Source organism: Sebastes fasciatus, chromosome 11 (genome assembly GCF_043250625.1).
Source record: "Sebastes fasciatus isolate fSebFas1 chromosome 11, fSebFas1.pri, whole genome shotgun sequence".
NCBI lineage: Eukaryota > Metazoa > Chordata > Actinopteri > Perciformes > Sebastidae > Sebastes > Sebastes fasciatus.
The window spans coordinates 29,686,709-29,712,795 of NC_133805.1; the positions used below are offsets into that span (position 1 = coordinate 29,686,709).

Genomic DNA, 26,087 nt, shown 5'->3' on the forward strand with positions numbered 1-26,087 from the left:
GTAGCCCCCACCTGCAACGCAAAGTAGAGTGTAGGATGAAGGACATTACTTGAGCATTTTTAAATTTTTTTTAGTTTAAGTTCCAGTAGGATCAGAGAGAAAAGTCATTTAACTCTTTCTACATTTAAATTAGTGCCTACATAACTTCGCCCCTCCTGCTAATGCAGAGATGGTATTAGTTGCCTGTCCTGGAGGTCGGAGTGTATTTGGGGGTTTGAGTTCAATTTACTTGAAGTTTTGGTGCAAAAGTAGGAATAAAGTTACGTTAGTTTGACAGGTGAGAGTTAACTAGTCAAAGTGTTGTCTCCTGTGGTCTCCTGCAGTTTAATATTTATATCCTGTGCACATATTTTGGTGGTTAAAACACAGACATAAGGATTCAAAATGCACGGTCAGACAGACAGTCTGATCATTAGAATTACAGATGAATTGATTCAGATTGGTTGATAGATACTTTTGCAGCTGCTGGAGTCTCTGCTGCAGCTCCTGAGCAGCATAGGGGTTGGAGATGTCCGAGGCGATGCTGGGCGTCGGCTCCTTGCCTCCAGCCAGGTACTGCTGGGAACCAGAGATGGCCAGGTTGGAGGTGCTCCTCCCGGTGTCCCCAAGGCCCCGACCTCCTCCTCTTCCTCCACCCTGCCCCATGTCTGTGCTTCCCGGAGCCCTAAAAGGATCGTCCGCCTCTCTGCGCCGGTTCAGCAGGTCCTGGGCTGACACGGAGGACGTGCGGGGGATGTCGGGGTTGTTGGAGGAGGGAGGCACGGGGGAGTCAGAGGAGACGGAGGGACGCGGGGTTTGGTTCGCGGAGCTGTTTTTGCGGACCTGCACGGAGGACGGGGTGGAGTCTGACGATGGGTTCTTATCCAAGCACAGCACCTGAGATAAAACAGAGAAAAAGCTGATATCTTTCTGTCATACATTTTCCAAGACCCTTGTTCTGAGTGAACAATTGATTTTTTCCAAAATCAGGCTTGAAAAAAGTTTAATCCTCTCATGATGCAACTGAGCTGCTTCCCAGTAAAAGGACAATTACTCAAACCACAGGTCCACTTTACTGCCCAATTTGGGATTTTAAAAAGCTTCCAAATGCTCGGAGCAAAAGTGAGCTAAACCACTTTAGGCGACCCCTGCGTGCTGATCTGATGGCGCCATGTCGAAGCACTTAGACTCTAAGTGCTTCGACATGTTCTCTAAGTCTTAGAGAACATCATCTGCAGGTTGTCTTCCTACCCGCAGAGCCATCTTCATCTTGAGGCTGCAGCTCGGTCCAGAGTTCTTCAGGGGGAAGCGCTGGTTCAGCGTCATGTCCTCCGCCTCCAGCAGGCGACTCAGAGGCAGCGTTAACGTCCCCAACGAACACTCGTGTTTCTCGTCCTTCACCTGAACGACACATGGGGGAATAAAAACATCAGCTGGCGGGATAATATCAGTCACAACTCACACAGATAGACAGGTTTAACTGCTTTATCGGCCAATAAAAGACTAAAGACGTCTCCGTACCTCAACCTCCAGCTCTTGGCTTTTGGGGTTGTGGACGAGGAAGGTGAAGGCTTCCTCCCACACAGGTTCGTTGGTCTTATATCTGGTCTGGAAGAGGACACAACAGAGAGGAGTTAGAGGGGAGGGAAAACAGGGGAACATCCCTATGTAGATATAAACAAAAACACAACAATTCTTATTATACACCAAAGAAAACACATTTATGAATATTTCTATAATTTCTGTCAACAGATCCCCCAAAATGCTACACACCAGTCCTTTAAGTACAGAGCTGGAGTCACAACGTGATTAGCCTAGCTTAGCATAAAGACTGGAAGTGGGAGGAAACAGTTAGCCTGGCTCTGCCCAAAGTGAAAGAAAAGGCCTAGAATTTATCTTTTAGTTCAATTCATACACAAACAGAGATGTAAATATGAAAACCTGTGGTTTTATGACACAAAGTCTTGTTGGTAATAAGTGAGTTTTTAAAGGGTTATAGCCTAATTCTGAACTTTGAACAAAGTTTATGCTAAGCTAGGCTAATAACCTCCTGACTCATGCTTTGTACTTAACACACAGATTCATATCCATCTTCTCATCTCATCCAAGTATTTGCTAACTGAAATCTAAAGTTGTCCTCAATCCATTTAATCCCAGATGAATGTATTTCAACTACTATGTTCATCTTTAAACCTCCATCTTCTAATGCTTTCTGAGATAAACAACACAGACTCCTAAAGATTTTACTGAATGAATTAATGGTGGTGCGTACTGTATGACCGTGGATCATGTTATGGTCTCACCTTGCTCTCGAAGGACTTGTGTCCCACTGTGAACTGGACAAATGGACTGGGATCGCTGGTCACTTTTTTACCCGACTGTAGAAGAGGAGAAACAGGTTTTACAAACAAGACAGAGCGATGGTTAGCAGGGCTGACATCTGTTTCTTTACAGTACAATTTGTTTTTAAAGAGATGCAATGATGGAGGTAATGGAGTCTAGAACTATTGCGTTGTCAAGATTTAATTCTTTACGTAACATAAGACAACTACACATGCCATTAATCATTACACAACTTTACTGAACTGTTCATTATACTTTTAAATGTTTTACAGCATTGCCCTTAACAGGGAATATAGCTATATGTATAAGCATTCAAAATGTGCATTTTGAGCTCAAACAGTGTCATTTTTGGTACTAAACTACTCAGTGCTACTCGTCGTATTTCAGCACTTAGAGGCAAAATGTAGAACTTTTTATGGGAAGGAGTTCAGAGGGAAAGTACATCAGATCTCTGTGGCCCCAAACCAAGAAGTCTGGAAAAGACACCAGATAAGTTTAAAAGAAAAGATCAATTAAAAGTTTCTGAATCAAAAGTATGAGTTTAGCAACAATGTTGTTAATTACAACACACATTGTTAGACAGTTTTAGTGAACAAACATGATTAGTGGAGTTTGTTAATGATTTCACAACAGCAGTCAGTAAGTTAAGTTCACCTCCAGTAACAGTAGAAGTAGCAGCGCCCCCTGCTGGCCACATCACCCAGTGAGCTTTAATGCTGTTCATGCATCATTTAATGAGCTGGACATTTCTCTCCCTGATATTTCTTATAGTGGAACACAGCGTCACTATAAAAATCCCCAAACTAGTCACGTTTCAAAATGTAAACAGAGCTCTGTTAGCTCTTTAAAGGGCGGGTCCAGTATTTTGTCCTTTTTTGAGGTTTTTATATCATTGTGTAGCTTCCCAGTGGTGTTCCTCATGTATTCAAATCTCAACATGTATGTTTTAGTATCAAAATGCTATTTTCCCTTCAAGCACTTCTAAAAACTTTTTGACCTGACGAAACAAACTAACCGATCAATGCAGCGGTAGACCAGCAACTCCCCTGTTCTGAGAGGTAAAAACACTGTTTTTGTGAATGGAGTCTGGTGGCTTTGAAGACAGCGATATAACGGCTTTAGTTCTGTTTGAAAATATTCAAAATATGGCATACACTTATGACTTAAACTGATATAGATTCTTTAAGGTGGGCCTTTTTTAGGTGGCTAAAATACTTCCCGTCCACAGCCACTTTACCTCGCCGTCAGACGGGGAACTGAAGCCGTTATATCGCTCTCTTCAAAGCCAGTCATTTTTACCTCACAGAACTCGGGAGTATCCACACAACCACACTTCAAACAGTCTGAGCTAACCCTTTCAGTTATTTTCAAACTTAGCACAGCTAACGTTGACTCAGCTATCTCTAACGTTCTCATTATCCATAACCTTGTTGATTAGCTTACTCTGGTAATCTGCGTCCTACAGATGGACCCGCCCTTTAATAAGGAAGCGTATCTATAAGGTGAATCAAGTCATTTTCTTTTCACAATAAAAGCACCAACTAATTACAAATATGCCGTTTGTTTCAAACGTTTACATCTTTATTAATATGTTGAATCAGTTTTGTGAACTTTGGTTGTAAAACTGTATAAACTACAATTTTACAGAACTGTTTAAAAGGTCATCGATGGCAATATTACCTTTTGCAACAACAGCAAAAAAGATGCTATAGAAACTAATTAACACTAAAATTCAGAATTAGACTTAATCTCTGTGCTTATTTCAAACTAAAGTGTTCACTATATGGCCAAAGGTGTGCTGACACTTTTATGTACTTTTGTTCCAGGGGCTGTTTTTCCTGGTTTGGTCAAGGCCCATGAAAGGAAATCTTACTGCTCTGATCTCAACCCCATCCAACACAGACTGTGAGCCAGACCTGATCACGCTCAAACATCAGTGCTGGACCTCACGGATGCTCTTGTGTTTGAATGGGAGCAAATCCCTGCAGCCAGGTTCCACATCATCTGGTGGAAAGATTTGGGAGTCCACATACTTTTGGCCATACAGTGCAAGTATCAGTTGAATGTGTGAGTATATGAGGCATGTCTATGTCTCTGTCTCTGTGTGTTCCTCTGTATCCCTCCTCGGTGTCAGAGCGGTATGGGTGTGCTTCGTTACCGTGTTGTTACCTTGATGGCCTTACTGACCGAGGTCTTCCTCAGCCCCGATTGGTTGAACTCTAACGGATTGCGCTTTGATTTTCCCCCAAGGACAAGCCAGGAGAGAGCAAACGACACACACAAACACACACAAACACACACAAACACACACACCAGCAGGTTATTAGGGAGAAGAGGGGGCATGCAGGGAGGAGGATGAGGAAGACAAGAACACACCAGGACCACCGGCATCACCAAACGTTGGGACACAGTGAGACAGACAGAGAGACAACATGGATGATCACATGGTTAATGTCATTCCCCAATTAAACCTGGACATGAGGTCACAACTAGAGTCCAACCAATACTGGATTTATCAGGCCAATACTGATTGCAATTTCTAAAGATAATCCATATTCCAATAATATATAATACAATACTGATTGCAAACTAAATTTGTTATTTACATAAACACATAAGTATTTTTGCCGATCATCTCTCTTAAAGAGTTGTAGCAATGGTAAATATTGGGGTAGGGGTTTTTCCAGTTGAGCAATAAACTTGAGGACGAAAGTACATTTAATTATTATAAATGTGAAGAATACAAAACATTTATAAAATGCACTTTTTTTTGGGATCTCTGCCAATATTTATGCCATTACAAAATATCTGTCATAACCCCGATGTCAGCTGAAACATTGGTTGGACTCCAGTTAAAAATACCACAGCATTAGATGAGACATTGATTAAGATGGAGAGAGATTAAATGAAGATCAGGGGAAAGGAATTCATTCTGATCAAAAAGACGGTTTTGATGTTGTGGTAATAATTGGGTGACATTAATATATTTATATTGGTATGAAATCCACTGATATTACAACCAACACATTATGTAGTATTTCACCGTGTTTTGCAGATTGCAATGAATCAAATACTTGGGACAACAACAAAAGAATCACCTCTGATATCGGACTTTCATCATCACCATGGTCACACTTATGTTTTCATCTTTAACATCTGATCACACCTGGATGCAGGTATGTAAGCTAAGTCAGTGTATTTAAGTATGAATGAAAAGACAAGCGTGACCTCTCGGTTAAAAGTTTTTTGAAAAAAAAAATGCAAAAGATTTAAACGTTTTGTCCTACGACATAAAATACATCAATAAATATCCCACTGGTGAATTTTGAAGCTTCAAAGTGTCTTAAAAAAGGCGGTTGCTAACAAGTGGCTAAATGAGACTACTAAACGTCATCACGCCAACTCGTCCTCCTTTACAGCCTCGTTGTGTTTACTCGCAATCATGTGACCGTGGTGTAGTTTGTTTATAGCCTAACGTTAGCTTTTTACTTCTGGTGATTACATTCACACTTCAAAAATCATAAGTGGTGTTCATTTGTGGAGATTATCTTGCTGAACAAAACGTGTAAGTATCATAAACGTGTGTTTGCCACAGAGCTTATTTTCTGCAATAATCCAAAACCCAATGGAACAATCCCATTGGCTTTTTGTCGAGGGAACCAGGGAGATGCTTACTTCCTGGTTGGCCTACAAAAATACATCATCCCTGGAGCACTCTATACACAGACCTATTGACAAGTAAGCAGTTGGATTAAAGGGGCATTAACTCCACACCTAGTGGCAACAGCCAGAACTGCATTATGTATATAAGTGTTAAGGTCATTTCCTGTCAAAAGGTCTGTGCATTCCCTTCAAAAATGAATCACTTCAGTTTTCACCATGTGCGGCCCCCCGGTGGCAGATCCACCACACAGGAGACTGATGGGGAAAACCTGTTCACACACAATGAGTTTACACAGGAAGGATGGAGGGAAAGCAATCCACGGAGAATTCACCCTCCCTGCTCTCAGTGTCTCACACCGATCAAAATGCATTCCTTCCTCTCAAAATTAATCTGAAAAGAATATAATGATATAATGTATTGAAGCAGTTTGCTTGCGATAAGGGCTGGGCAATATGATGATGTATATCTTTAAAACAAATAAAAAATGTCTATTGTATTTATTTTTCTATATTGTTTATATCGTGGTATATGCTAGGAATATATCTATTTCCTTGTTTCGTTGTTTATTTTGCTTAACAAGTTCTTAAATTGAGAAAATCTCAATTGAGAAAATCTTCAGTACTTTTCATTTGTCAAGTATTGATTTCACACAGGAGTATACAACAATAGGCTTTACATCACAATTTATATCATTATTAAGATATGAAATGACCTAAATCGGGATAGAAGATTTTGGCCATATCACCCAGCTCTACTTACGATGATCTAAAATGGTCAAATTTGCTCACACTAAAAATAGAGTCAAATGTAATAAATTTTTTGTTAACTAATAAAATGATATTAAGATGTCTAATGTTCTCTCATTAGACTAAAATGTACATTTTCTTTGACTAAGATGAAACTAAAATATCATGTTTTTGTCAACTGAAAATTTGTCAAAATAAGAAGGATGAAGTGGATGTTCCGCACATTTCAGGACTAAATCTGGCTGATAAATGCTGACAAAACTAAAACTAATACATTACAATACTTTCACATTCTTGTCTGGCGCTTTTTGTTTCGTCTTGTGAGACACCTTCAGAATATAAAGTAAGACTTCTACCTGTAAATGAGTGCCATCGATACAGAGAATTAACTCTGGTGAGGCTCATTTTATTAGATGCACAGCCGGCGTCTATGCTCTCCGGAAAATAATAACCCATCTGATGAAACTAGATCAGTGGAAAAACAACGTACAACGTGTCAACTAACCCTGAAAGATAACAGAGCAGGAAGGATGCTTTTGATAGTCCTCAAACATAATAAACCTTCAATGTTGTTTTTTCTGTCTTGTTCCTTCGCTTTGTAATCAGTCAAACTCCAACAAATAACATTTATAACAAATAATGATATTAATGAATTCTCATGCACTAGTCGGGATTCATGCTCATCAGACAAACCTTTAGATTTTACAAAACCAAACACAAGCAGACGTAACGAAAAGGGAACGTGACCTCGAGCAGAGGTCGTCACACGTTGGCGTTGGCCAAACTACTCTAGGATGCAGAAAACAGCCAGCGGACTCACAAATAAGGTCCTATAGAGAGAGGCGGTGTTCTCGCAAAACACGAGGCCCGCCGCCCGCCTCTCTTTTAAGTAGCCAGAGCCCAAGTTCCCCTCGAAGACGCTCTTCAGAGGGGGGAAGGAAGTGAGGAAGAAGAAGAAGAGGAGGCTGAGAAGAGGAAGGTGAGGCCTGCACTACAGATGTCAAACACTAACAAATAGAGTTCTTTATACTAGAAAAATACTGTATGAGAAAAGACTTAAAAGGTGCTGTGACAGTTCAGTTACCACAAACACAGTTCAGTGCTGCCTAGGTGTAAAAACACTGAATCCATTTTTAATTAATAGTTTACATGCAAAGATTTGTAGCAGACGGTGGCTCAGTTTGCACAAAAAGTAGTGCTAGGTTAAAGGCAGATCCCACTGTTCTGATTACGTAAATAAGTAGCCTAAACTTTCTTTTACTAAGATTGGTGGTGTGTTCTTTATACTATGACAGTTTTCCTAAAATTAGATTAAAAAAAATGTCAATGTCGTCTTGCTAACAAAATCGGCGTATATTGAATCGTAACCCCTGTATCATGATGCGTATCATATCGCCAGATTAATGCCGATAAACAGCCCTACTGCTGCTGAGTAAATGTTTATATACAGTAGCAGCCACAATTCATGCCAAAAAGGAAGAGGGCGCTGTTTTTCTAAAACAAATGGCATGCTGCGTTCACACAAAGCGGGAAGGTACAAAAGTCAATGCAAAGAGGCAATTACACGTGAGTTTGCGCGGGGCGATACGAATGGCGTGAAGGACGCGAATACACAACATTTGCGTCATTCACGTATTTGCGAGAGTTTAAATTTTTCAACTCGAGCGAGAAATTCGCGTGATGCCGTGTCGTGAAAGCCTATCAGCGCTGAGATTTTGGGCATCTGGGACGTGTTGTTGTTGAATCAGAAATGGAGGAAATAAATCTTTTTTGTGTCTGTGGTCACCCAGAGCTACGATAATACATCATATCTGTACAGAGAACGGACCAAACTCTGTGTAGAAACCACAGACTGTCTACGGTAGAAACAACAACGTCGCTGCTGTATTTATGCCTAGATGACTTTATGTTGAGTGTTGATGGAGCTGCATAGCCTGGCACTGATCAATCCAAACTCCATTCAGAAAACAAGCATTTTAAAAGTTGTCTGCTTGTCGTCTTGCAGACAGACCTGACAAAGCATGAATTCAGATTTTTTACTAATCAGCATCACTATGTAGTTATTTCAGCATCATTTTGATCCGTTTATTGATATTAAGTCACAGCACAACCTGTTTATTTTAGGTTCATACCGCAGTAGCGACGTGTGGCTTGCTAGATACAGTCAGTGTAATGACACTGTATGTGAATACAGCTCGCCGCCGGCTGATGTTATGAACCCAGGCACGATGGCGTTTGGTGTTCTGTCATATCTTGGACTTCCTCAACATGTATAAAGCAGCAGCAGTGGTTATTTCTTCCATGGTTGAGGAAAGAAAAGTTGTTGGTATCTATGGAGACAAGCTCCTTCTCCTCTCCGATACATCTAACGCGAATTAACACAAATGATCCCGGCACAAGTAAAACGCGGCGAAGGTTTGCTTCGCGCTTGGTGTGAACACAATGAACATAACGCTCCCCCCCCCCCCCCCCCCCCCCCCCCCCCCCGAGTTAAATCACTTTCAACTAGTCCATCCCAAAAACATAACAACAACTTGCCTTTCTGTTTGAATTGAAACAATATGAATATGGCAATATTACAACAGAATTCACTGCTATTTTAAGTCTTCTCTCTACTGCACCTGTCAGATGAGATGGAGTGAAGAACAGAAGAGAAGTTCAGAAAGGAAGATAAGAGAGAGACTGAGGAGAACAGACTGTGAGAACTGGAACTAACAAACAAAAACTGGATGGCAAATACACTTTAGCTATTCCCAAGAATGTTTGTTTTAAACTACCTGGAGCACCAGACGGGTGGGAAATCAAGAAAAATAAATAAATGCAAAATGGCATTTAAGTATCAACCACACAGCAACAATCTACAGCTCCAATTCATGCAAAGAAAGAAACTAAACAAAATCGGCGATCAAGCTGTTGTTGTAAAGTTCCATCCGGCCATCTAGTGGATCTTTTGTTTGACAGTTTGATCCCAACTGACTGGTGAAACAGGTTAGGGTTATTACAAATGAAATGGCTTAAATGAGACCATATGGACTTATTGTGGTACATTCCAAAAAGATATCACACATGATGCCATGTAGCTTTTCAAAGAAGAATTTGAAAACTTGAGTCAGTGCTGGTTTAAATCAAAAATTCGGATCGTGACCTTAAAATCGGAAGCCAAATCGAATCTTGGATTTGGATTCAGAAGTAGTCTGATTCACGACAGGTAAACATCAGCCTCCAGAAGCATCTGTAAATCACCATTTTTCTTCATCTGGACTCAATAAATATCTGTATTTGTTATATCTGTTGACTCTAGGATGAAACTGGAAATCATTACTGCAGATGCACCCGGGGAAGTTGGACCAAATCGACTTACCGGTAGGTTTCTGGCTGAATCCAGAAAGACGACGAGCAGCGCAGACGACAGGCCGTCGTTGGCCTGACCACGATCAGCTTTGATGCTCATCAGTGCCTGCGAGGAAAGACAAAAGGACATAATGCTTAGTTTTGGTCCTGTGAGGCTTCACGGGAAGAACGTGGCAAAAGGTTTGGACGGGCTGGAGGTTAAATGTCCATCACAAGATCCCCAGAGTCTAATAGGACATCTCAATAATTGTAATGAAGTGCTCGGGGAAGCAGTTGTTCTGTACCTGGTCCAGCTTCTCAGGTGTGGGCAGCAGAGATAACCACTCCAGTTTGAGATGCAGCTTCCCTGTAGCCACATCCTCCATCACAAACCACTGCAGACAAAGACATGCTCGGTGTTAATGTCGATACCACAACGCTTCAGGATTCTTCAGTCATTTTCAATATCTGCTACTCTTCATCACTCATTGTTATAACACAGCAATGATTTATACAGTCAGCATTTATTGTGCTCTTTTTCCTTGTGGCTCACAGAGAATGATGCAATTTTTAGAAATGCTCAACAAAATTATTAAAATTATTATTTTTGTAAAGATTAAGATGACGATAAAAAAATGATTGTTCATACATGACAGCATTCTGGAAGGAATCTGCAGATTATCTTCCTTATTAGATAATATATATATATATAACGTGATAATAACTCGTTAACGTAAATTTGCGCCACTAATTTCTTTAACACATTAATGCAGCTTGTGATTTTTAGGTTGTAGCGGCTCTGTTTTAAAGCTAGAGTGAAAATACTGGTATCATATAAAACTAGAAAAAACCTAATGAATCCATCCGTGCCAACCATGTCATAGTAGCTACATTTTGGAAGAGATTTAAGTTACATAAAGTATGCCTTTCATTAATTATTTTCTTTTTTTAAATTTGTTTTATTTATTTCAAATGATAGTACAACTTGTATGTCATTTATTTGTATATGATGTGAGCAAAAATGCCATCTATTTGTTCTGTGCTGGTAGGTCATTCTAATAAGGAGGAGAGAAAAAAAGTCACAAAATTAAATTTCTGAAAAAAGAAAAAAAAAAAGAACGAGAAGAAGTGGGTAGTCAGTGTGAGCAGTATTATGCTGAATATGCATCATGGTTGAAAAGGAGGGAAAAGGAATATATAACTTACAAAAACTCAAACTTTATCAACAGATAAACACGAGTGTTGAAGTGACAGGTGACCTCTTGTACATGCAGTATAGAAACACCACAGTAATGAGCACACATAAACATCACTATACTGCATGTCTCCAGGCTGTAATGTAGTTTTTGAGTCTAAAAATGGAGCTGACTGCTGAAGGCACTTAGAGGAGGTGGTGCAGGTTACCTCATCGACCTTCTGTTCCTTCTCGAGCTCGGCCACGTCGATCATCAGGCTGAAAAACAAAGTCACAAACAACACAAAACTTCCAGTGAGCGAGGCTGAGTCATCACGCTGCGTCACGACAGAACGATTCTCACACGGCGGCTCAGTTACTGGGCTCTCTGGTGGAAATTAAAGTCACGCTGCACTCATTAAACACCACTGAGACTTCACTGTGAAAGCTCTTATAATAATGTGGAACAGAGAAAAGCAGCACATCTTCATATTTTAGAAACTGAGAGACAAAAAGATTATTTGCATTTTAGGTGGATGCATGACGTGAACGATTGGGGCCTCTGAATATGGCAATAAGCTGTAGTTTTATTATTTTAACAGAAGCTGTACCTTCCCAGGTAGTCGTCTTTATCAGTGTCTTCATCAAACAGCTCAATCTCCACATTCTGTCCCGTGTGATCGTACATCAAGGCCTGAAAAATACAAATAAACACACTGAACACAGGACTGGTGTAGATTCGACAGAGACACACAGGGTTTAGACAAATACGTTTTTGGATCCACTTACTGCTGGTGCATGAAAACACTCTCAAGGTGCGTTCAGACTGAACACTGAACTAACCAGGAACTCCTATTCTCTCTTTTGGTTCTTGTCTTCCTTTGTGAATGAATGAATTGGAGTCATAAAGCCTTGTAATGGGGGAGTTTTTCATTTAAGATGACACATATTCAACTTGAAGAAGAATTTGCATCCACTTGCGTCTTTGCACTTTGACTTTATATGTCAACATTTGTGACAAATTATACTTTGGATTAGTATTTGGTCTCCAGGAATTTTTGCATTAAAATTAAAGACTAGAATGTTTTTTGTTTTTTTTAGAGCTGTCAAAGTTAACGTGATAATAAAGTGTTTGTTTTAACGCCACTAATTTCTTTAATGCATTAACGCAACTTGTGATTTTTAGGTTGTAGTGGGTTTTAAAGCTAGAGTGAAGATACTGGTATCATATGAAACTACGAAACCTAATGAATCCATCGGTACCAACCATGTCATACTAGCTTGTAGTGAAGGAGGTTGAATAACGCTACGAACTTACACTAAATCTTGGCGAGGAATAACTGCCATGGCCATTTTCAAAGGGGTCCCTTGACCTCTGACCTCCAGATATGTGGATGAAAATGGGTTCTATGGGTACCCACGAGTCTCCCCTTTACAGACATGCCCACTTTATGATAATCACATGCAGTTTGGGGCAAGTCATAGTCAAGTCAACACACTGACACACTGACGGCTGTTGTTGTCTGTTGGGCTGCAGTTTGCCATGTTATGAAATGCAGTACCTGTGAGGGTTTCTGGACAATATTTGTCATTGTTATGTGTTGTTAATTGATTTCCAATAAAAAATATGTACATACATTTGCATAAAGCAGCATATTTGTCCACTTCCATGTTGATAAGAATATTAAATACTTGACAGATCTCCCTTTGAGGTACATTTTGAACAGAATGTGCGATAAATTTGTGATTAATCACGATTAAATATTTTAATCCATTGGCAGCCCGCAGTACATTTATTTTAAATGTTATGTGTAGACCGTGGTTATTTGTCATGAATGGTAAAAGTTAAGTTAAGACTGCACTTTGTTTGAAAATAAAGTCTTTGTGCATTTAATAAAGTGATTTATGCTACAGCATGTGATAGCTATAAAATATATATAAAGTTGCTCACATGTGAAAGAAAATGTAATTTAAGTTCAGGATAAACTCTGAAAATTGCCTTTATATCTTGTATATGTAACTGAATGTAAAAAATCAGACTGAATTGAGGGATCATTGCAGATATCCGGCCCTATTGTATACAGAAATTTGGATAAAATTATAATCACTATCATGTGATTTGTGACTACAAATCACTGGATGCCTGCAGAAAAAGCAAGCAGGGCTTCTGTTTAAAGTGCGACCACTTTACTGCAGCTGTACAGGAAGGTTCTTTATTTAGATGGATTCTTTTTCATGCATGAGGCCAGAATAAAATAATTAAATGTCACTCACCTCGTAGACTTCGTTCCATTTCGGGTGGACGGTCTCGTGTTTGACTTTGCTCTGGAAGAGCTGGGTCCCGACCTGGATGACTCCGTACGGGTCTGACTTGCCTTTGATCAGCCCTCCCAGGAACTTGTCTTTGCCCAGCAGGTCCTGTGCCTCGATGAAGTGGATCCTCAGGACGCCCTGAGGGGACACACGAGGGACAGAGAGTGTAAGATGAGGCCGGACCACGAGAGAGGAGGGAGGCCAAGAAACCTCTGAAATCGTTTTATATTTCATGGAGAAGTGAGGATAATGAGTGGACTTCTGAAAAAAGAGCACCCACACATGCCTCAAGGTCGAATCCAAAGGTCAGCTCTGAGTGTTGTTAGTAACCATCCGGCAATTTGGAAGTTATTTAGCAATAGAAAGCTAACCTGAGGTAAAATAGAAAGAGGAAACAGCGTTGGCAGTTTCCCCGTTTGCTCATGAAGAACAGGATGCGTAGTTTATCTAAAAACAGATGGTGTAATGATGCTCACAAAGAATTTAGATCAGTGATATTTTTAGCCACAAGACCGTCGTGGAGCTGTAAGACGCTGACACTAGTTAGTGTTCCCTCTGTTGATTAATACTCAAGTCATGAGGGGTGAAAGAGTTTATCAAGCAGACCTCACATATAATCAAAGATGACTACAAGTGAGTTAGCTTTAAAGCTGCAGGATGTCAAATACAACACAAAGCATTGAATATTAACTTGGACTAACTAGTCCAAAAGCTCTGTGTAGGTTCTGTTTCAAGGGACATGTTTGGATTAATTTACTACGGAGAAGCAGCTAAAGGGAACGTTTTTAATAAAATCACATTAGTCGTGTTTCCATTCAACTGTCGAAGCGGATTTTAAGTGAATTTTAATGAAATGTGTCAAAAAAAGAAATGCAAATTAGGTGCATCAGCTGGTTTGGAGCGAATAAACTCGGCTACAGCGTAGTCTGGTCAGAAGTTGTTGCTATAGGCTACACATGGCTGTAATCTGCCAGGAAACAGAACAAGTCGCCTCGGCTATTGAACCATCTACGATGGAAAAATGGAGAAAGGTCTTCAGGAATTAGTTTTAATAGTTCTCTCATGTCAGCTGGTGTTTCATGTCTCCGGAGACGAAGACAATATAAAAATCTGCAACAGCAGAAACAGCTGATCTGTCATGTGAGTTAAATGTTCGTTTCCATAATCCATTTAGCGCATCAACTCTTTTTTGAATCAAGAGAGTAAAAACTTTGTTTTTTCCGCAATTGAGGAAGTTTAAACAAATTTTGCCATTATCATACAGCTTTTCTAATGCGATACTTCAAAATGCACGTAGAAATATGTGAATGGAAATACGGCTACTGATATACAATAATACATGAATATGCTGGAATAAATATTGAATGACTAATGTAACAGGTTCCACTATTCATATTCATGTTAAAATGATTTAAAACAGTGTAAAAGAAGCTGGAACCAGAAATGATCCACCAATCAACAGATTTATTGACTCATCGTGTGTGTGTGTGTGTGTGTGTGTGTGTGTGTGTGTGTGTGTGTGTGTGTGTGTGTGTGTGTGTGTGTGTGTGTGTGTGTGTGTGTGTTACCTTGGGCATGGGGAAGCGTAGCTGGGCCAGCTGGGCCTCCCCCACCAGAGGGATGGTGATGCGGTTGGGAAGGACCAGGTAGCTGTAGATGATGTCCTGGATGATGTTGTCACACAAACCACTGAGGAGAGAGAATAGAGAAGGAAAGTGATGAGAGGCCTTAAAATACTGTAATATATATATATATATATAATATATTATACATATATTTATTACACGGCTGTGTTGAATACTTGATTCTGATTGGTCAATCATGGCGTTCTGCAGTCTGTAATTTCTGTATAACAGACCGTTGCTATGTATAGCAGACCGTTGCCATGGGCGTAGTTTCTACTGTCGGACTCTGGCGGACTGTTTTTGTGTCCACCCTTCCGTCTCTCATCGCCCTGTCGGGGATTCTTTCACAACAATGACCAGCTTGCTGTACATTATCCCTTACATATACAGCATATACTGTTTATATATATATATATATATATATATATATATATATACACACATTATTATTATTAGTTTATTTCTTTATTGATGTTTTTATCATCAACATATCAACATGCAGCAAAGGGCCGCGGGTCGGATTGGATCCTGGGCCGCTGAGGTGTATGGGCATCCGCTCTACCAGGTGAGCTACCGGGGCACCTGATTTCCACCTCTTTAACTGTATCATCCTCTAATATCCTACCATGTTGATCACACAGTCTAGGCTGCAGTTTGTCCTCACGTTGTTCATACAGTGTGTACATTATGCACTATGCATATAGACTGATGCTATTCTTATATTCCCCTTCATGTCCTCTAGAGGGCAGCAGCAACCTGCATTAAGACACAGCTGCACTGCCTCACTACAGAAATAAATTCCCCCTGAAAGAGCTGATCCTGGGTCAGTTTCAGTTTCAGATCAGAATTTCAAGTCAATACAAAGCAGATTTTAGCTGATGCCTGGTCTGCTCTGCTGGCCCACTAAACACATAGGGGTGACCTCAGCTTTTCCTGAGAAATGCAAATAACCACTGAGGAAATAATGAGACTCACACTAACACACAGGCGGAGAGTGAGGAGGGTGGGGCGGGGTCACACACACACACACACACACACACACACACACACACACACACACAAACGCGCACACACACGCACACTGGTGTTTTCACACAAACTTGCCGAACAAGGAAAGCTACATTTCACAGGGCGGAGTCTTTTTGGAAACCGCAGCAAGTTTCTCTGCTGAAGACAAACAGTAAACCAGCAGGAAACAGCAACAGGTCAATATGGAGGAACACAGTTAGCAGTGTGGTAATAGCACTCTACAGGACGGGGGGGAAAGTCAAATCTTAAAGATACACCTTGTCTACTGTCTATTGTTATTAACCATGTTAGCTGCTCGGCTCTATGTTGGTCCACCAGACTGAAATATCTTAGCAACTATTAGATGGATTGTCGTGACATTTTGTATAGATATTCATGGTCCCCAGATGGTGTATCCTCATGACTTTGGTGATCCCCTGACTTTTCCTCTTTTGAGTGAAACGCCTCAGCAACTATTGGACCAAGTGCCACGAAATGTGGTGCACACACTCACGTTCTCCTCAGGACAGATTGTAATAACTTTGGTGATCGCTTCACCATCTAGCATCATCATGAGGTCACATTTTGATGTCTCAAATACTTCGTTTTTTGACTAAATGCCTGCAAAACCAATGACATTACCATCAACATCAGCTGTACATTCTTGTAAGTGTTAATTAGCAAGTGCATGCTAACACTACTAAACTAAGATAGTCCATCCATCCATTATCTGGGCTGGGCTGGAGCCGATCCCAGCTGACATTAGGGGAAGACGGGGTACACCCTGGACCGGTCGCCAGACTATCACAGGGCTAACTAAGATGGTGAACATGGTAAATATTATACCTTTTAGCAGTGTCATTGCAACGTATTCTCATATAACGGTTCGTATGATATCTCACAAAAAAGTGATTCCTCCTTTTTATGTTTGTTTTCCTACGAACGTAAAGCAACGCGTGTCAATTTCCACTCGTTACATGCACACAGTCTTTTCAAGATAAACTTCTGTCTTCACAGGGAACAACTTCCTTAAGTTTAGGCAACAAAACTACTTCGTTAGGTTCAGGGAAAGATTGTTGTTTGGCTTAAAACAACACCGGAAGTGACGTTAATTTAGCACACAAGTTACGTGTCAAATTAATCAGCGTTGACTTCTGGTTTCACACGGGACACGAACGCCGGTCTCCTGGGTGAAAGCTCTGGATTTTTACCATCCTCCTCCCTACGCTGCATTCACCACTCTTTATATGTCCTGGTTGACCATTACGTTAATTACATACAAATTGATTTCGTGGGATACATGAATTGCAGTGCATTACTTTTCGTAGCTACGAGACCAGCCTGTTCATTGTGGGCATGTTAGCATGGTGACATTAGCGTTTAGTTACAGCCTCACAGAGGACTCTGTGTTAGTCTCTGTTAGCGTGAACTGCACCACGTAATGTGTATGGTTACATTTGTAGTTTCTTGTAGTTTACAAATATCATAAAAGCCAATCTGGATCTGAGTGAGGTTTTCTTAACTCTGGACCAGGATCTACAGGGTTCTGGTTTCACTTCAGCTCCAAAAACTCTCACAATGGAACCACAAAAGTATCGTACAGTGCTTTTTTGATAAAAACCCCACCATGCAGTGTACTTGACGTGTGTGCGTCAGTGTGTATTTTTCTGTTAAATCTAAAGCTTGTTGTTGTTGCTGTGTCTTCCTCGAGGTTTATGCAGAACTAAAAGAAGTTCTGTCTGGAAATGCTTCTTTCTAATCCGCCCAACATCACATCTCTGTCTGCAGCGGGTCTCCTTTCATAATCACGTTACTATAAATACCGACACTTAGCTGGGAAAACTAAAGGTCATAATCCACCCTGTGATCCGGTGGTTAATGTAATGGTTTGAGCAGCAGAGCCTGAGAGCCTGATAGACTGGCTGCGTGTCCACTGGGAACATCTCTTCAAAGCACCGGCTTCATTTTGTCATTATACTGAACTGGAAGGATGTGCTTCTGCTTCTGCTTCTGCACGCTCCAAAGAGCTCTGAGTGCTCGCCATGTTTTTAGTTTAGTTCCTACTGTTAATGGTTCAGAGTAATCATATGTGATATTTCCTGACAAGGACTAAATTATAGCTTTTCTCTATCACCTGCTGACATAAAATTCAACCCACAACAGGTTTATAAAAGCACTTCAGTTTGCTGCTTTAAAGACTCTTTAGTAACATTTTGCACAAGGGTTAATTTAGCAAAATTCAAGCTTTAAGTGAAAATACTTGAATTTAAACAACAAACCAAATGTAAATCAGTGTGTATTTCCATCAACTACTGTACAATTAAGCAAATACAGTTTATAACAGACCGCAGAACGCCGTGATTAACCAATCAGAATTGAGTATTCAACAACGTCGTGTTATAAGACAGGATGAACTGACTAGACTAGGTCAAGCCTCGCTTTCTCGCTTATCCTGGATTTATTCATTCTGCTTTTGTGAAACAGCCCTCTGAAATGTTGAGTGTTTTGTCTCCAGTAGGGGAAGAAGCAAGCACGACAACGTCAACGTCTCTTTTTCGATATGCAAACTTTTCTTTGCAATATGTAAGATTTTTGTTGCATTTCTGGCATTTCTACTCTCTACTATATTTATGCACAAGTCAAATATGCACAAATGTGCATTCAAGTACCTGCTGCACAGACTGCGTTAGGTTTTATATTTGGGCTAAATATTTTGTAATAAACGGCAAAATAACCAGTCAGTTTGAAAAAGCTGAACCATGGATGTATAAAGAGAAATAGATAATGTGCAGTTCAAGGTTTCTGGTCCACAGTTGTACAGATGTCCCTTTTTAATGGCAGTCTATGGTGAGATGCATTTTGGGCTGCAGGGGAATTTTTTCTGGCAGTTGGCTGCTAGGACACATTGGCAGCAAGCCTCACTCTCTGTGCTATACAGTATGTGGCTCTATTAAAGGTAACCTGTGGAGTTTTTGACCTCTAGGGGCTGTTTTGTTTGTCTCGTGTACGATGCGAACGACGGACGACGCGATACACATTCCTGCCAATGGTGTCACACTATCCCACTGATCGACCGGAGGCAGTAATGTGCCAGGAAACGCAGCAATGCTTCGGCAAAGGTTGGAGACTAGAGAAGAAGATTTCTTGCTAGTAAAAATGGATGTAAACAATACAGGTTTCAAAATTTTTTGAAAAATTGTTTTATGAAATATATCCCTCGCATTTGTTAGACACCAAGGTGAGTAACACCGAATGCAAACATAAGTTTAGTTTGTTTACAAAAAACTCCACAGAGCACCTTTAACATTTTGAGCTCAACAAACAAAACTTGTTAAATAGAAAACACAAGTTAGAAAACGCTGCTCAAATGTTTTGGTTAAATACTTGTGGTTTAAGAAGAATGTGATATAAAAAGCTGTTTCTGTGTTTGTTGATTATTATATCAAACGAGATAGAAACTATAAAACATGTTTCATGCTGAATGCTTCTCTGTTGGCGCTGACACTCTCACTGTACAGTACATCATTTGAATGAGGAATTTGAATTCATCTGAGCTCTGAACTCATTTCGGTGCCCTCATAATGTGCCCAGCAGTTTGCATTGGAAAGTAGAGTTCACTTAAACCATAATAATATTTTCATCCAGCCTAATATGAGGTTGAAATATTCCGACAATGCAATGCCAGATGACAGACGTGGACATAAATGTTTAAATGTATTACAGCTGAATACTGATCCAAAATAATAACTGATCTAAAATGTGCTGCTCTTTATATGGTATTTATGTAGGTAAATATTAATTAAACAGTGACGTCCGACCTCAGCTCAAAGATATGACGTAACAGCAACCCTTAAACTTGTGTGTGTGTGTGTGTGTGTGTGTGTGCATTATGTGTACTGCTTATAGCACACTGAGATCCAAACATAGGATGTACATAGTGTGTGAGAGCACGACCACATGGAGACAAAATAGTGTGTGTGTGTGTGTGTGTTCAGGATATGGTTGCTCAGCTCTTAACAACAAAGTAAACTGATTCATTCTAATTAACATCAAATGACCCACAGACACACTAACACCCCCACACATGAGACGGGTTAAAATAGGTAGTGGACGCCTGTGTGTGTCACGTTCAACAACACAAATGCTGTTAGTTAACAGTGAAAATGTTATGGTGGTTATCTGTTAATTATTCAGTCTCTCTTTCAAACTCAGCGCCGACTAATTTGGAACAATGTTTGCGCGCTGCTTGGACGGAGACGGACGGAATTTGTGGCTGAGATGAAAAAAGAAAGCGGCGGAACAGGTGCGAAATTAGCGAGTCCACCCGGATGTCATGTTTCCATCACTGCCGATCAGAGCTAACCTGATGTGCCAGATGGTTCGTTACACACAAAGACTGCATATAAGAAGTTGACGTAGTCACAGTGACGTCACCCGTTGGTTTGTGGACTGATGTTTTGAAGCCTTGAGTTCGGCATTTCGGCCGTCGCCATCTTGTTTTTTTGAGACCCGATGTGACACTAAAGGGTGGAGCTAAGTACAAACAAATGCTGAATAAGACATTTTCAGGCGACCAAAAAGGTTATAATTAACTTCCATGAGCTGAAAACACACTGTGAAAGATATAAAGATCTAAGACAAAAACACGGACAACTCCCAGACCGGATAATGCCGTGGTAGCGACCTGTCAATCACAAGGTAGCCCCGCCCTAAAGCATCCCCTGCTTTATGGTCTATCTGACTCTAAATGGGACCATAATTTACTAAATGAACGTCATGCTGTATTGAAGAAGACTTGAAACTCGCGATTGAGACCATAAACTCATGTTTACAATGTTTACTGAGGTAATAAATCAAGTGAGAAGTAGGCTCATTTTCCCATAGACTTCTATACAACCAGAGGAGTCGCCCCCTGCTGGCTGTTAGAAATAATGCAGGTTTAAGGTACTTCACTTTACAGACCCGGAGGTCGCCCACTGATTACACGGAACCATCTGAGAAGCCGTCATTGGAAACTGTTTGGAAAAGGGCAGGCACTTTCAAAAAATACTTGACAGTGATTGGATGAACCATCTGTCAATTAAACTCTTGCCAAAGCCAGTCGGGAGAAGAGCACAAACATCTTTTCCATGTAGAAAAGCCTTCAGTGCCATTCTTTGTTCTTCTTTCAATGAAGAAATACTCTCCAGTTCTGATAGAGATGATGCTACAGCATCTACGCTAACCTTTTCAGGAGCCGCCATTGTTGTTTAGAACCAACAGTCCCCTCTCTGTGTCGCCTCACACACACCTAAACCACACCTGTAGCTGCCAGTAAGACACTGACTGACACAAATGCATTACTTGAAGCCTTCAAAGATGGATTTTTGTGTGATATGTGATCCCGCTATTCTCTCTGCCAAGCAAGGTATGATCCAAGCTGGAGCCAATAAATAACCGTGACTACTGCAGAGTCATTTGTTTTCCGGGAATGAATGCTGATCATAACCTTTCCCACTAAGGACAAAAGCCAGATGCTGGTGGGTTGTTCGTCCAGTGGGAGAGAGGCTTTAGTCACAACACATTGCATGCAGTTACTGTACTTACTTGACACCGGGAATGTCCAGCATGTTTGTCAGTCCCGTCCAATTGATGTCCAGCAACTGAAAGGGAGAGAAGAAATATGATTTAGATTTTAATAAAAGAGTTTAAATAAAAGAGATAATAAAAGAAGGGTTTAAAAGGGAAAACATGATCTACTGAAAAGCACACATGACTTTTGTTCCCACCACAGATCAGTTTTTAAGGAGACAATCAGTTGAACTAAACCCCAAACTTTAATGCAGCAACATTATTTAAGAATAATATTTTTTTGTGCAATGTTCTGGCATCAAAATAGTCAAATCTATTTAATAATGTGAGTGTTGGAACTAACTAACTAAATGAATCTGATTCAAAAGCCCAAATCATCCCAACCCTAAACAAGATTTGAGGAAAAAATCATATCTCTACATTTTTCCTTCATATAATAAACTCAACTACGGCAGAAACATTAAATATGAAATAAAAGGTTTGGTATGGAACAATAAACTGCTGTCTGAGCTCTTGTTCTACACATTATCAGCTCCTAACTGACACCATCATGAGTCAGCAGAGCAGCGGCAGCAGGAACTGAGGAGCCCGACCCGAATTCAATCGACCCGATAATCAATAGAGCCGGGCAGATTGGGTTAGGCTTCTAACAAACAGGAAGTATGTGTGGTAAGGTACTTTGTAAATGAAATTAGATTAACAAATAAACATCTGTTCGATGTTACAGTAGATCAGGAGAGAAGTCAAAATAAGTCACAAAATGTGAAAACAGTTTCTCATCAGCAACAAAAGAACCCAACATTATGCAAAGAAATCCACAGTTAATGAAAAACAAGTGAAAACAGAAAACAGAACATTAACTGTAGTAAAAAAAGATCTCCTAATATTACTTTAAATTAATTTAACAGGTGGATCACTGAGGAAAGAAAACGCTTGTTAAAAAACACACTTTAGGAGGTTTGCATTCTCGACAGTATAAAACAACTAAAAAACACAATTAAGGTATTGATGTTTGAGAGTTAAAACCCCAAAAGACCTATCAATAGTATAATATAAAATAGTAATAATAATATAAGTAATAACTTAATAGTAATATAAGATATGTACTGAGCAGAGCATTTAACGGTTGAACAATAAACTTATCAGTGCATTGAAATGTCTTCTTACTTAAACACAGACATAATATAAACGACAATAATAATAAAAGCATAAAAAATACGTAAAATCATAACATGGCAAACTGCAGCCCAACAGGCTACAACAGCTGTCAGTGTGTCAGTGTGCTGACTTGACTATGACTTGCCTTAAACTGCACGTGGGTATCATAAAGTAGGCATGTCTGTAAAGGGGGGACTCGTGGGTACCCATAGAACCCATTTTCATTCACATATCTGGAGGTCAGAGGTCAAGGGACCCCTTTGAAAATGGCCATGCCAGTTTTTCCTCGCCAAAACGTAGCGTAAGTTTGGAGCGTTATTTAACCTCTTTCGTGACAAGCTAGTATGACATGATTGGTACCGATGGGTTCCTTAGGTTTTATAGTTTCATATGATACCTTCACTCTAGCTTTAAAACTGAGCCCACTACAACCTAAAAATCACAAGTTGCGTTAATGCATTACAGAAATTGGTGTTAAAACTAATTTGCGTTAACGCAATGATGTCGTGATTACGTTGACAGCCCTACTTGTCACAGTAATTGCGGCAGTGGATACACAGGTTTGCTTTTGAATTGATGAGAAAGGATTATCTGTTAGCTACCGTCCTAATGTGTGTGTGTTTGGCTACGTGTGATGTTAGTGCACATGACTGCATACTCCCTAACCTCTTGGCACGGCTAAAAAAGAAAAGAAAGAAAGAAAGGATGCAGACAGATTATCACTTGTGATTAGGTCACTACAATGCTTTCACTATTTCAATTATTCAGGATGAGCTGTTAATATTGACCTGACAGGCCCCCGTGGCTGAGCCTCTCAGTACAAACAGAACAGTATGGAGATGATGATGTAATGATAACCTTTAATGGAGGTGCTGCACTCCACCATATATTCGTTGGCATTGCGGCAAAAATCATGAGCGATTCTGCGTTTGCACATGAAACCTTACAATCCCTACACTCAGGATTGTCATATTCAGAATGGGAGCTTAACCTGGTTTTCTAACCCAGTTTTGAGGCTTATATACTTCCAATATAAAACTGGGTTACCTGAGGAACCGGATTATGATGAGGAAGTCGCATATTCATCATGGTGTCAGACAGGAACGACTGCAGTATTAAACCAAGGCTGAATCACAGCACACATACCTGACACACCCTGATATTTTCTGAATATTGTGGTTACTGCTGCTGCTGCTGCTGCTGCTGCTGCTGCTGCTGCTGCTGCTGCTGCTGCTGCTGCCATACAGCTGGTGCTAACAGTAGTAACAGTACAGGCAGCAGTGATTATAGTAGGAGCAGTAAAAGCAGTACTAACAATAGTCGTAGGAGGAGCAGCAGCATGGCATAATGGTGGTAGTAGTCGGAGCAGAAGGAGTAGTAACAGCAGCAAAGACTGTAGAAAAACATGGACATATTGTCCTTAAGAAGCCTGGAGTTTTAGGGTTTACTGCTTAGTCTTTTTGTCAGGACTTGAAGGTAAAAAATCCTAATTTTCAAAATAGGGTGGAGCCAAGGTGAGGTGAGCAAGCAGCGACTTCCGGGTCTGAGTGAGACAGGCTGAGACAGGGAGGCTCTTTGACTTGATAATCAGGACCACTTGATTTAGAGAGCGTAAACAAATGAGTCAGAACTGAGGAGAAGTATCTGTTTCAATCTGTGAGCCAGTCTGCAGTGCTCCTGCAGCAGAGCAGACTGACTGCAAGTCACTGTTCAATCATCATCATCATCACAAACTGTAAGGTCTAGTTCATGAGACAGTAACCAGCCTCGTGTTGGGAAGGCACCCAGCTCAAAATAACACCGGTCCACGGTCTATAAAAGGAGAGAGAGCCACGTGGCAACTGTCAAGGTTAGCATATATGTGGACTTAAGGTGGAATGAAATGATGTCTGCGTGTTTGTGTTTTGAAACATACCATTGATATTGTGAGGTGGACGTTTCTGCATACGAGTAGGAGCCAGAGAGAGAAGGAGTGTGTGTGTCTGTGTGTGTGTGTGTGTATGTGAGTATGTTAAGGATTAAGAGTGATCGTAAAGTTTAAAAAGGTTATAAAAGAGGCTTAAAATGTCAAGTGCTGCAAACTGTTTTTACGGCCGAAAGCAGATGAAGAGCAACGAGGAGAAGTGACACACAAAACTGCTAAAATGTCTCTGCATATATACAGAGAAGCTTGAGCTTAAAAAATATTATACTTATATTAGGTTATGCATTTAAACCCAAGATTCACGTTCAGTGGTGGAAGAAATACTCAGACATTTTACTTAAGTAAAAGTAGCAATAGGGTGTAGAAATACTCGGTTGTAAGTTCTGCATTCAGAATGTGACTTAAAGCAGCAGAGGGTAGAAATGGAGCAAATGTGATTACAAAAGTTATAGTTATCTCTCAGAACACTTGAATTACAATATGCTGAAAGGTTATTATGGAATTTTTGCCCGATGATGCCAAAAATATTCTGCCTGCTGCAGGTTTAAGCACAAGCAGAAGTGTTTGCATCAAAATATATTTAAAGTACCAAAATTAAAAGTAGTCATTATGCAGAATGGCACATTTCAGAATACCTCTGACCTCCAGATATGTGAATGTAAATGGGTTCTATGGGTACCCACGAGTCTCCCCTTTACAGACATGACCACTTTATGATAATCACATGCAGTTTGGGGCAAGTCATAGTCAAGTCAGCACACTGACACACTGACAGCTGTTGTTGCCTGTTGGGCTGCAGTTTGCCATGTTATGACTTGAGCATATTTTTTAATGCTAAATGCAGTACCTGTGAGGGTTTCTGGACAATATCTGTCATTGTTTTGTGTTGTTAATTGATTTCTAATAATAAATATATACATACATTTGCATAAAGCAGCATATTTGTCCATTCCCATGTTGATAAGAGTATTAAATACTTGACAAATCTCCCTTTAAGGTCCATTTTGAACAGATTTGGTACTGTAGTACAAGTACCAAAATGTACTTAACTACAGTACTTAGTTACTTCCCATGACTGCTCATTCTTTTAATGACTGCATCTGTACCTTGAATAGAAAATCCCAGATTCCATGTACATAATGTCAAAAATCTGTTCTTATATCTGGAAACATCACTTTGTGGACAAGAATTTGAAATATAATTCTACGGGCCAGAATGATGTTCAGTCACTCAACATCTTCTGTAGTGATGA

At 40.2% G+C, this 26,087-nt stretch overlaps 1 protein-coding gene across 4 annotated transcripts in view; it reads right to left on the bottom strand.

Moving 5' to 3' along the window:
- LOC141777700 (extended synaptotagmin-2-A-like) overlaps positions 1 to 26,087 on the bottom strand; it is a 60,596-nt gene that overhangs the window by 5,178 nt on the left and 29,331 nt on the right. For 2 of the 4 annotated variants that reach the window (XM_074652202.1, XM_074652201.1), the window contains exons 8-18: positions 21,769 to 21,824; positions 15,118 to 15,238; positions 13,511 to 13,687; positions 11,848 to 11,930; positions 11,467 to 11,515; positions 10,368 to 10,457; positions 10,094 to 10,189; positions 2,283 to 2,357; positions 1,501 to 1,587; positions 1,231 to 1,380; positions 455 to 876 (exon numbers count right to left, since the gene is read on the bottom strand). In XM_074652202.1, the coding sequence (XP_074508303.1) occupies positions 455 to 876; positions 1,231 to 1,380; positions 1,501 to 1,587; positions 2,283 to 2,357; positions 10,094 to 10,189; positions 10,368 to 10,457; positions 11,467 to 11,515; positions 11,848 to 11,930; positions 13,511 to 13,687; positions 15,118 to 15,238; positions 21,769 to 21,824 (1,406 nt within the window). Of the gene's footprint in view, positions 1 to 454; positions 877 to 1,230; positions 1,381 to 1,500; positions 1,588 to 2,282; positions 2,358 to 4,491; positions 4,555 to 7,552; positions 7,655 to 10,093; positions 10,190 to 10,367; positions 10,458 to 11,466; positions 11,516 to 11,847; positions 11,931 to 13,510; positions 13,688 to 15,117; positions 15,239 to 21,768; positions 21,825 to 26,087 lie in introns of all 4 variants that reach the window. The other 2 variants (XM_074652199.1, XM_074652200.1) reach the window with 2 other exon arrangements.